This window comes from Amblyomma americanum, chromosome 5 (genome assembly GCF_052857255.1).
Source record: "Amblyomma americanum isolate KBUSLIRL-KWMA chromosome 5, ASM5285725v1, whole genome shotgun sequence".
Taxonomy (NCBI): Eukaryota; Metazoa; Arthropoda; class Arachnida; order Ixodida; family Ixodidae; genus Amblyomma; species Amblyomma americanum.
In genome coordinates this window covers 65,595,283-65,607,992 of record NC_135501.1, presented here as the reverse complement: position 1 = coordinate 65,607,992, position 12,710 = coordinate 65,595,283, and the positions used below count along the sequence as shown (strand labels likewise).

Below are 12,710 nucleotides of genomic sequence, written 5' to 3'. Positions count from 1 at the left end.
ACAAATGGTAGCCCCAAACACTGTGTCTTTACCCCTTTAAACAAAATGTCACCTTCCGAACTATCATCCAATCAAGAAACAATATTTTGTTTCAGCATGTACGTCCCTAGGCGCTATCAAATTTTGGAGCGTACATAGAAGAGTGTAACAAAGGAATCTCGGAGAGGAACGCTGACGCTCCTGCCGACAAAATACTCCAAACAAAGCTTTTCTCTCCTTCGCGAAGTCTACTGCCGCAAGCCGAAATGGACTAGCCAACTATTAGCTTTGTCGTAAGTGGTCTGCATTCGCTATCGGCGATTGAGGAGCCAGGCTTCATACGACTCATCAATGTGAAGCCTTCTGCCCTCAACATTGCTACCATTTGACAGCGCGGAATCTAAGCTAGTAAAAAGAATGATAGTAACAAGCGCACTTCAGGCGGCGTTAGCCAAGTGCTGTGTGGACTTGGCAAAATCAAGCTTTAAGAACCAGGTACAGCGCCTCTATTCTGCCGGGAAAAGGTTCACAAGGCAGCATTGTGTATCTCTTACTTTTAGGCTTCCGCCCAGGAAGCGGAGTGATTTCGCGACGCACTCTAGGGGGAGCATTGATGAACAGCAGGACAGAACGTTAAAGGACGTCCACTTGAAGCTGTCCGCGCAAGATTACTTTGCGGCAACCGCTGATATATGATTGACACTTGACTGAAGCTTCATGGGGGTTAAGCTCACTGACTAAGGCATTGTTGCACTGAAAACAAGCCGTTGAGAAAACGCGGGGTAACCCTTGAAGAACAACCTTTGAGTATTTTTTTTTCAGAGCGATCCCAACTCTCTCTTGGCTGTCACGTGCAGTGGCCTGCAGTAGGTTCGCGGACATCTACACATACGACGTAGTGTATGTGTAGCGGCCAATAACGAAAAAATTGCCTTTACTAAGCACATAACTTTTCAGACCAAAAAAAACCGCAGGCTAGGTCCCACAACTTTCAACAGCCCTCAGTTGGTTTCGTAAGGCTAGGAAATTCCCGTCTTTTTAAAGCTTGTTTCCTTTATCTAAGACACAAGGTACACGCGATACACAACGTGCACCATCAAGCATCAGTAATGTGGCAGTCTGGGCATGTTGGCGATTCATGATTTTTCTGAGAAATGTGGAATGTGTTTATGATGTTTCCAAGCATTCCTGCGACTACGTCGAACGTGTAGCGGCCCGCGAACCTACTGCAGGCCACTGCACGTGACAGCCAAGAGAGAGTTGGGATCGCTCTGAAAAAAAAATACTCAAAGATTGTTCTTCAACAGTTACCCCGTTTTCTCAACGGCTTTTTTCCAGTGCAAAAAGGGCTTAGTGAGCTTAACCCCCTGAAGCTTCATTAAAGTGTCAATCATACACAAACGGTAGCCGCTAAGCAGCCTTCCGGAGACAGCTTCAAGCGGACGTCCTTTAACGTTCTGTCTTGTTGTTCACCCATGCTCCGCCAGAAAGCGCGTTGCGAAGTCGCTCTGCTTCCTGGGCGGAAGCCTACGAGTAAAAGGTAGACAATGCTGCCTTGTGAACCTGTCTAATTTTTTTTATGTTGAGGGCACAGGGCTTAACATTGATGAGTCCTATGAAGCCTTGCTCCACAAAAACCGATAGCGAAGGCAGACCGCTTACGACAAAGCTAATAGTTAGGTAGTTCATTTCGGCTTGCGGCAGTTGACTTCGCGAAGGAGAGAGAAGCTTGGTTTGGAGTATTTTTTCCGCAGGAGCGTCAGCGTTTTCTTCGAAGGTGTTTGTTACACTCTTCTTTGTACAGTTAAAAGTTTGATACCTCCTGGTGATGTAAGCGTTGAAACAAATTAGTGTTTCTTGATTGCCTGATAGTTCAAATAAGGCGGTTTTGTTTACAGGGGTAAAGGCAGTGTTGTGCAGCTACAATTTTTTTCTTTTCGTTTTGCTTTGAATAAGGCGTACAGCCTTAAAAATCAATGAAATGAGCTGAAAGAACCATGGCGGAGCGTAATTATTGCCAAGCAATTTTATACTAATAATTTAATCTCCGTGATTATAGAGCTAATTGGAGAGACGTAGGAGAGGCCTTAGCCCTGCAGTGGACATAGTCGGGCTGATGATGATGATGAGCAGAGGGCAAGGGTATCACCTCACGTCGCATTTTTCTGGTATGATTAGGATTCACAAGTTGAGGTTGTGATTTCAGCACTCAGCCCACCGATCGCCTATGTCGACGCTACCAGGGACTGCACTACCTGTGCTTATGAACAACCGCAAGTACGAATCGTGCACCTAATTTTTCTTGCGCATGGCGGTGGCCGTCTTTACGTCCAATGTTATGCAGGAAAAAGCCTACGAAAGCACTGTTTAAAACTAAGTGCTGTGGAGCCCTAGATTTTTTATACAAGATAGTGAAACAGTGCGATTACAATATTGCTTCTGCGATTGTTTGTCTATGTTGGCTCCTACATGTCATGAAAGCAATAAAATTTCTTTTCTGACAGCTTTCCGGTGGCGTTTTAGCAGCAGTTTTGAAAAACACACTCGCAAGAATAAACAGCGTTGCATTGTTTATTGATGTCCTCTTGTTAGGGCGGCAAGCCATTGTTCTTTAAAGCCAACTTTCATCCATCACGCAGGAACTTCCTGGCAAAAGAAGCTAAGCTGCACTGTCTTTCTTTCAAATGTAGATGCCTCCAGATTGGAATAGACCAAACAAAGAGCAAAAAAAGGGCGATGCCGTCCGCGCGGCCTTCAAGGGTGAGATTACAACCCCCCACACGGAAGCCGCGGAAGAAGGCGTCGTCGTGGTTTTGCATGGAACGAGAAAAAAAAATAAACTAGTTGGGGTGCTAGGGATTCCACAAAGACGAGGCTCCTTTCTGTTCTCGATAGTTTTTGGCATGGAGTGTCATTAAAATTCACGGTAATCAATAAATATACTTTCGATATCGATACTCCGGTACGATCATTTTCGCCGTGCGATACCCAATACAGATAAAAAAATATATCAACACATACTTCAATACATATGTGTATTCGATACTTCCCGTGCATGCTTTTTTGTCGTCACATACACACGCGTGGAATAGCTTCCCTTGCTGGAGTGCATTCGCACAGGAAGTGAGCTGGCGCGCGTGCTCAGTGAGTGAGTTTATGTCCGAGGCGGATCCACAACCGATGCAGCATATTGCAGCCTGTGAGCCCTCATTGTCTACACACGAAGAGATCAGCGCCCGGGCGGCGCTTCGAAAGCACAACTCGAGGAACGAGGCAGTGGTAAGAAATGTCTTTGCGTGGAAGGTTGGCCTTAGTGACTGGTGGCAGCAGCGGCATCGGTGAGGCCGTCTGTCGCGCCATGGCCGCCCAGGGTGCCACAGTCGTGGTCGCTAGCAGGCGCATTGACGCAGCCAGAGAAGTGGCGCAGTCTCTTCCTGGTGAGAACGCATGTCAGAATGTGTGTACCAATTTTCATATTTGACTGCGTCTATCAGTCTTGAAGTGACGGCCTTCTTAAGTTATAAGAGTAATTTTATGCTACAGAAATCAGAGGCTTCGTCTATGAAGTCTTTCATTCTGCCTTGAAAGTGTCACGCGCAGGACAGGCAGCGGATCATTATGCCTGATTACATCATCATCATCATCTTCATTATAGAAGGAGATGGTTACGCTTCACACAATTACTGTTGCCTCTGATGGGATGGTTCGGATTGAATAGGCTTTGGTGCAGATGGAAACAGAAGAAAAATTCATCCAGACTTATATAAAGTGGCCTTAAATCAAATTGAGGAATCTGGCAAACAGATTAAAGAAAGAAGTCCAACGAAATTTGTTCAAGAACTCACAAGTTTGTGTAGAGGTGACGCGATAGACGCGAAGCGGGGGATGGAGCGTCGAATGTAGGATGCCATTCCAAGAAAACTGCAAAGCTCATTGGGGTTACATGGACGTGGGAAATGCAAATCAGCCGCAATTTTATCGGGTTCAGGCCTTATGCAATCTTTACTGACTACGTGGCCAATCACTTTAATTGATTTGGAGGCAAAGCGACATTTTTTAGCTTTGAGCTGAAGGACAACTCCTCCATGGGCGGTTAAATCTACATCCACGCGTTTAGGGTTTTCAGATAAGGTCTACAAAGATATGATGATATCATACAGGTAACAAGTGCAAGTTTTTCATTTGAGACACCAGAGAACTGTATCAGTCATGCGCTCGAACGTAGCGGGAGAGTTGCACAACCCAAAAGGCATAACGTTGAACTCAGATGACCCATCCGGGGAAGGGAAGGTTGTCTCGTCTTTGACAACTTCATGTATTGGGATGCCAGTAACCGGATCGCAGGTCGAGGGTGGAGAAAAACTCGGCTCCTGGTAGCCAGTCAAGAGCATCGTCAATGCGAGGTAGGGAGTATACACCCTTGCGAGTTATGTTGTTAAGAGCACGATAATCGATTCACAAACTTACGGAACTATCCTTCTCCACTTACACGACTGGTGACGACCAAGGATTGGATGAAGGGCGTATTGCCGCTACTCTTCGTAGTTTTTACTTGTTCATTCTTCAAAGCTGCCGGGACGCCGCTTTATCGCTTTCTTTGCGATGCAAGACGCGACCAGATTTATCTCGATCAATCGCATCCAGGCGGAGCCGATTCTACATTGTTTCGAAATGTTGTAAGTTTGCAAGCGGTATCTGGGAAGTTTGCTATCAGCTTTAAATTTAGGACGGCCGAAGGCGGCGGGCATTGTATTCGACGACTGCCGAGCACGCTTGTTCTTTACTTCACCCGCCGAGTCATTCCGGTCATTCTAGGTGCAGGTCAGCCAAATAACCAGTTCTTATTTAGGAGAACTTTTCGCTGTCTTTCCTGACTGCCTCGGCTGCCGTCATCACTATGTGACAGCTGGCATACGTGCTGCCCCGTGAACCTGTACAGCTACCGAAGATGGAGGGCGACGCTGCATCATCACTCTTCGTTTTTCGACAGCCCCGTGATGCCACTGCATTCATTTGTCTACCTCGCGAAGACGCCGATGAGTGGTTGGACCAATTTGAGCATGTGGCCACATTGAACCAATGGGACGACGAAGCAAAACTACGGTACATTTTTTCGCCCCGAATGGCCCAGCTAAAACCTGGTGCGAGAATCACGAGGCTTCCCTGCGAATGTAGAAGGAATTTAGGAAAGAACTCTGAAAATATTTAAAAGCATTGACCGCAAAAAAAAGCCCCAATTACTGGTCGAGACGCACAACCAACTGCCAGATTAGACCACCCTAGCGTATGCCGAAGAAATGGGCCGTCTGTTTCCACACGCTGAGCCTGACATGACAGAGAAGGTCGCCGTCGACCACACGGTTTGCGTAGCCGGGCCGCAGCTACTCAGCGGCTTTTCGCGCATGGTCCCCCAGCCCCTACAGACGAAACTAAAGAAAGCAACCTTTGGAGATGAGGTTTCTCACCGGCGAAATGACGATCTTCCACTGACCACGCTGCGTGAAGACGCTGCACCCTCTACGTCGCATGAAGGCTCTGCATCTGCTACACCGATGTCGCACACAATGACAACCTCGACCACGACGCGAACCGCCTTCAAAACGACGTCGCCATCCAGAAAGCTTCGTCTACGCGCGCTACCCACGATTCACACAAGCAGCAAAGCCGTGACTCGACGCCGAGGACGACGTGAAACTGCAAAAGCCTGAACATCTGACTTAGAAGTGACCATCGACGGCCGGAAAGTTACCGCTCTAGTCAATACGGGCGCTGATTATTCGGTGATGAATGGAACATTCGCCGCGCATTTGAGGAAACTCACGACCGCCTGGGACGTTCACAAATTCTCACCGCGTGAGCCCACCTCATTACGCCATAAGGGCGATGCACATCTCGAGTGACCGTTTAAGGACATACATATCCGGCGACCTTCGTAGTACTACAGCAATCTTCGCACGACGTGATACTCGGCATCGATTTTCTTAAGGACCATTAGCAAGCCCAGTTTGTAAGCAGATTCCTTCTTATTTACAGTTCACTCACGAGCAGCATAGCCTCAATTGCATAAGCATTTGTTGTTGTCATGAGATGTGAACTTTGCTTACGCAGTAACAGCGGATTTGTGTGAAATAGAGTTGGCCTGGGCCTTCCTAGTTTGGACAGTGTATTTTTCTTGTGTTTGATCTATTACGGTGGGATCGAAGTCGCATATACAGATTGCAACTTTCTGGCGTAGAATACACAGACTACGAGCTGTATCTGCACAGGTGACGGGAAACACTGTGCGATTCAAGTTGACATAGGTGATTCGTCGTCTGTGGACGAGCTTTTCCGCACCATACGCGCCATGTTCCCGCAGACTATCTGCATCGTTGTCAATTCCGCTGGGATAGCTGGCCACTCGCCTATCGTTAACTGCATCGACGACATGTTCGATGAACTCATCAGGATACACTTGAAGGTAAGCTGGCAATCGAAAGGAATTCTTCGAGATTAGTTTTAAATATTGTGTGCATTTTGTATGGAGGGCAGGTTACCACACGTAGAGCAAAATGCCAAAACGCAAGTGTAAGTTTTTGCAGCGCGCTTAGAATGACCATAGTTGATGAAAATTTTTTCCTACAATCCTAATACGGATTCCTTTAAGCCAACAGCGTTTATGTTGCAAAAATATATTGAGAGAAAGGAGGCAATAGTCCAGCAAAGTTTAAACAACGTCCATCTCGTTTTTGCCTGTAAGGATGCCACCAGTAACCTGCAGTGGCATGTTTAAAACAAATCGTTAACTGGTTACGCTGAGAGGGGGAGGGGGTTTCGAGACATCCTGTAAACTGCTACTCCAAGAAGTAGCAGACAGATATCATCTGTTAGCCTATTCAAGAAGCGAATTAGCGTATAGCTATCATTAGTATACAGTTAACTGTGGCAGGATATGGTTAAAATATTTATATGACTTAAGATCTTTCCAGGTGCACTTTGGCATGTAGTTAGAGCTATATCGTGCCACACTTATCCGGAGGTTCGCGCTTCAGAATACGGCTTAAATTTGATTGCGACCGTGTCACAGCTATGTAAATCTACACTGCAGTACATGCTTCTTGCTAGAGTGAACAGTTTACCGGCATACGTTTTGTTCATTTACACTTGTTTTGGGGGGACGCTTAAACGGCTGTATCCCACCAGCCTGCGTGCATTGAAGGAAGAAAAACCAGTGAAACAAATATGGCTGTGGTTTAACTACATTCTAAGAACGCTGACGCTTAAACTCAAGCATAAGGCCAGTTTTAGGTGTGATGCGCACGTTATTAGGCTTGGGTGAGGTTTTCAGCACCACATGACCAAGAATTGACGCCAAGGTCTGTTCGACGATTTCTTTTCATGTCATACAATTTCACATGCGAGGCATTGAGCGAAGAGATTAGACGTGTTCGAAAATTTGCTCTACTGGGAAAAAACAGGTTATCATCATGTGTCTTGTTTTATGCAGCGGTACGTAAGGCAAAGAGAGCCCTGTCTTTCATCCAGGTGAAGGAGTCTTCTCCACTAATGAAGCCTTGAGTTCGATTAACCTTTCTTTTTTCAGGCCTCATAGGTATCTCCAGAGTACAGATATCCTTTAGTTCCGATACTGCATCCCAATCCAAACGTTGTACGACTTACCATCTCACACCCTAAACCCTAGCCACATCCGCTCGTCTGCTGCTCCTTTTATCGCCTTCGCTCTATCTACACCGGTTTCCGAGCGATGCATCCATTTGCAGCATACTCCTTTTAATGCTTGTACTGAGAAAAGAACGGGGTGCATAAATCCACCACTGTATTGTGGTCGCTTACACTGATGCGAAGCGATTTAGATGGGTTCCTGTGCTATTCGGCGTAGTTTTCGGCGCCGGTCTCTAGGAAACTCAAACAAGAGTCGTCTTTAGAGGCACTGTGGGAATACCAGAAATTGCTTAAACACGTACGCTGCAGAAATTGCATGCACCATATGCTGCGCTCAAAAATCATTATCCTAGTTCTGCTGAAACCTAAGAGGCTCTGTCTTCTACAATGGTCCCATTTTAATCTAATCCTTTTTCGATCACAGAATTTGCATAGCTTTTCTATTCCAAAAAGGCGATCAGCAATGTGTCAGCTAGAGGCCACTGCGCGTGAAACAAGAAGAGCAGCGCATCCTACCAGATACAATCGAGCATTTATGTATGCACGTTCTCTATCAATAAACAGTTGTTAGCGCTCGTTCCGTTTACCCTTATGTGACGTTTGCTTTGTCTTGCTCTATGCAGCAGTCCGCCTTATATATCATGAGCCAAGTATCATCTAGATATGCGCTATCAGTGGTCGTCTTCGCCGACCATTTATTTCGAATTCGAGAAAATAAATTTTTTAAAACTCCTTGGTTTATCTAGTCTCCCAGGAGCAGTGCTTAGTTCAGGATCCCTCAGGCCGTTTATTCCAGCTAGCCCTCTGTATGAGCTAATGCTGATCTGAGGTGCATGCTGCCAACAACGTGATACGGTAATACGGCGCCCCAGGTAGTCATTTCCTCTCAATCAGTGCTTTTGAATGTATTGTAATGTAAGAAAGATGGAAGAGCAGTTACACAGAGGACACAATGCTTCACGTCAGTCCTTGACGGCGCATCTACAGAATTTGTTGTTTTTGCATGAAATGCTTCTCGTACATAATGCATAAGAATTCAATTTATATTTCCTTCTTTGTATTATTCATTTGTTTTTCAGGGCGCCTTTTTGGTGACTCGTGGAGCCAGTCGGGAAATGCTCCGCTCCGAGAAAACGCTGCCCGAAGAGAGTGGTGTCATTGTAAACGTATCTAGCACCGCGGCCAAGCTGTGAGATTTCGGCCGCGGCGCATACTCCGCAGCAAAGGCCGGCGTTGAGGCCTTGACAAAGGCTGCGGCAAAAGAATTGGTGGCTCATGGCATCCGATGTAATGTTGTAGCACCATCTCGGGCAGACACTCTAATGACAGCTGCACTGCCATGGGAAAAGACCGCAATGCCAATGCGATATCCAGAACAGCGCTTAAGATGACAGCCCAGCCAAAAGAAATCGCCGAAGCCATCGTGTTCCTGTGCTCACCTAGATGCAGTTCTTATATAGCAAGTACATCGCTGGTCGTCAGCGGAGGAGCTTACATGTGACTTATCTTTATTGATTAGTAATGTGCACACGGTGCTGCCGTCATACAACAGCCTCCGATTTACGTCTTTCATGGAGCACCGGTCATTTGGAACACCGCAGCACAAGCTCTAGAAAGTGCGGTTCAGTAAAGCAAAACTGCAGCTCTCTAACGACTAGTATAGCTTGGTGCTACTCTGCAAAATTGTAGGAATTTCGCGCCCTTTATCAGGAAAAAGGTGCTGCAAATCGAAGCAGCTCAGCAACAGATCTTGAGAGCAACATTCCTGCGGCGGCATAGAACTGCTTGGCTGGCTAAAAATGCGTCACGCTTGCGACAGGGTAGGCCTTGTACCTTCTATCAATTTTCGCTAATTTGTGAGGCAGTTTTGTAGGATATACACTCTTAGTGTGATCAGCTCGCCATGCTCCCTACAATGAGCTAGAATTATTTCCCAATAAAATTTGTTCTTCTTGCTAATTTTTATATCTGACATTCAATTTTTTTTCCGAAATGAGCAGTGAGAAGCTTGAAAAAAATCTCCCTATTAATTTTTATAATTCTTGCGCAGTAGAATTTCCCTGGTGTTTTTTTTAACGGGAGAATATCTTTCTACCACTCTTGCTTCCGTAGAGGAGGTATCATATATTGATTAATTTTTGTTTGAGGTAATCAACATTGTGCTGCAAAAAGCGACATCAATACAAAATACTCCCAATAAAAGCACATTTACATGAGATATCAATACCAATCAATGACGTAGTCATCATCACAATCAAACTTTTTCTCCTTTGTTGTAGTTAGAGCTACGCCGCGTTACCCAGTCGAGCCTTTCGCCATTAGCCTGGGAGGCTGACAATGCGCATGCGCGAAACCAGAGAACAGCAGCAGGTGCGCGGCGCATGACGTCGGAGCTCGGTCGCTGCCGTGACCGTGTGTGGGGTCCTGTGCATAAACTGCGTATGTGCGGCTGTGTGTATAAAAGCTGAGATGATACCACTCGGTGTATCACAACCTCTTCGTATGGGTGACGAAACAGAGTTTGCAGCCGCCACTATGCGGCGGTGTCGTCTGGAGAAGATCAATTCTTTAGACCCAGAAGTCGTCACCTGGAACTTGGCCGCTTTGCAGAGAAAGAATCAACATCAGAAGGCTAAACGTGCGGCGGAGATGCCTGAGCAAAGAGAAGAACGTATTGCCAAGGGGAGACGCCAAGAGGCGGAGCGTAACAAGCGGCGCATAGCAGCTCGCATGGTTCTTTCCCAAGAAAATCAGGATGAAGCAATGGCAACAACATCATCATCAACAAAACCTGAAGAGGAGGATTTATGTAAAGGCTCGCTGTATAACCGACCACGTGACTCGACCAGTGCGGAACTGCAGCTCTCCGTATCTATATCCTAGCCTAACAGATCTAGGCCATCCGCAATTTTTGCTACATTTCTCTCCGGGGTACCTTCATGATCATCATAGCACTCTCCGCGCAAGTCGTCGTCAGCGAGCTTTGGACAACTACTGCACCTGGCAGCATCCTGGTGACATGTCAAAAGACCGAAGAATAGCTGCTCGGGGAAAGCTGGCATCATAAAACGAGCAGAACAAATAAAAATATAAGTTTTCGAAGACACTTAAACTCGTGTTTTCCAATCAGCTTCCAAACAAATTTTGTGGAAGCTGATTTTTGTTTTATGTCTTCCTTTCGAGGCTTTCTACTACTTTCTAAATCAGTGTACCGCCACGATCTACAAGCCACCTTTATCTCCTTCATGTGTGCTGCCAATAGCAAGAGTTTTGAAGAACAAGAACTGGCTGCCGGCGCTAGCCACCGTATAAACGCTGCGCCCTGCGTTGGGCGGCATTCCCAGCAGTCTGGAGTCAAATCCAGAAGCATGAAGTCAATTCTCCCAAAACCACACCTTCGGCGTGATCAATTTTATTCACTAACAAACTCGGTATCAGGGTCGAGAAGTCGATGTAGCTCGGTGAAATCCTTCGAAAGCTTAGCAAGAGTGAGCAACAGGCTTCACGCAGCTTGCACGGCGTGCAGATCTCACATTCATCATCACTAGCCTGAGTCCACCCGCTGCGGACAAAGGAATCTGTCATGTCTCTCGAATTAACTCTGAATTGCGCCAGCCGCGGCCACCTTAATCCCACAAACTCCTCAATCTCATACACCTACCTAACCTTCTGCCGCCTCCCGCTACGCCTGCCTTCTCTTATAGCAAAGTCTGTTTCCCTTAGTGACCATCGGTTATCTTTCCTTCTCATTACATGCCCTGCCCAAATGTATTTATTGTTAATTTTGACCACGATGTCATTAACCCGTGTCACTTCACTGACCCACGCCGCTTTCTTCCGGTCTCTCAACGTTACATCTTTCATATTGCGTTCCTTAACTCGTTCATTGACCTCAGTTTAATTTCAATCCTTGTGGTTATCCTCCACTTTTCTGGCTCCTCGGTTAATACCGGTAAGACACAGCTGCTATGTACTGTTCTTTTTCTATCGGCAAACTTTTGGTTTATGGCTTATTGGGGTTTAGCGTCCCAAAGCGACTATTGGAAAACTTTCATTCATGAATTCAGAGTAACTGCGAATTGCGTTCCAACTCGCTCTTATCCTTCTATTTATTTCACTCTCGTGATAGGGATCTTTGTTTACTACCAGCCCTAAGTACAGGTATCCTGTTACGACTTGCGGTGAAATACTGGACGCGATGTCATTCATGTAGATGAGAAACAAGAGTGGCACTGCGACCCATCTTCGTGACGCGCAGAGAACACGTAGACTTTGTGGCACTTTTTACATTAACGAAAACTTTTCCTTGCATTTCTAATTTTTTCATCGGTAAAGAGACAGGAACCACATTAACCCGCATTTTAAAATCCAGAAACAGATATTCAGCACAGAGTCCCTCACTCAAATTCTCGCTAAATATTGCCGATTCAGCCAACTGTGCTGTACAGTAAAACTGACTACAAAACCTATTATGCTTGATATTTAGGGGAGAGGTTTCTTCGTTATGGTTCCTAAAGTTGGCGAAAAACGTTACACACAACACTGGTAACATAAATAGGCCGGTAATTTAAACAGTACATCGCAGTCTAGTTTATGAACAAGGCGGAAAATAGTAAGTGTACACTCATTAGAGGTAACATATTGCGATTTACATACTCAAAAGAGCATAAAGAAAACACCGTGTGATGTAGTTAATGGGCCCAGGTTCGTTAAGAAGCTCTGGGCGATAAACAGGCCGCATTCAGCATCACGTCGCTGTTTTTTGAGCGACTACGACAGCGTTCAGTATACCTTGCCTGCTTGCGCTCTAACACACACACACGTATACTACGAGGCACTTACAACGTGGAGATGACAAAATGAACCCCAGCGTCTGATTATGGGTTCCGGTGCGACGGTACTTGTCGGCGCCGACGCACACGGCGGCGCAGGTACAGCCCGGTCACCGGGGAAGTGTGACCGGACTGACCGCACACTGGAGGCTCGAGGTGGACGCCGTTGGGTCGATTGGTAAATGGTGACGCTAGGGGTGGGTAAAGGTGGAGTCTCCCGATAGATATGATTGCCGC

At 46.3% G+C, this 12,710-nt stretch overlaps 1 protein-coding gene across 1 annotated transcript; it reads left to right on the top strand.

Annotated features, from left to right (window-relative positions):
• Positions 1-3,265: 3,265 nt before the first annotated feature.
• On the top strand, positions 3,266-8,834 carry LOC144133936 ((3R)-3-hydroxyacyl-CoA dehydrogenase-like). The gene is made up of 3 exons (XM_077666984.1): positions 3,266-3,416; positions 6,246-6,439; positions 8,721-8,834. The coding sequence occupies exons 1-3, from the start codon at positions 3,266-3,268 to the stop codon at positions 8,832-8,834; spliced, it is 459 nt and encodes a 152-aa protein (XP_077523110.1).
• The last annotated feature ends 3,876 nt before the right edge of the window (positions 8,835-12,710 follow it).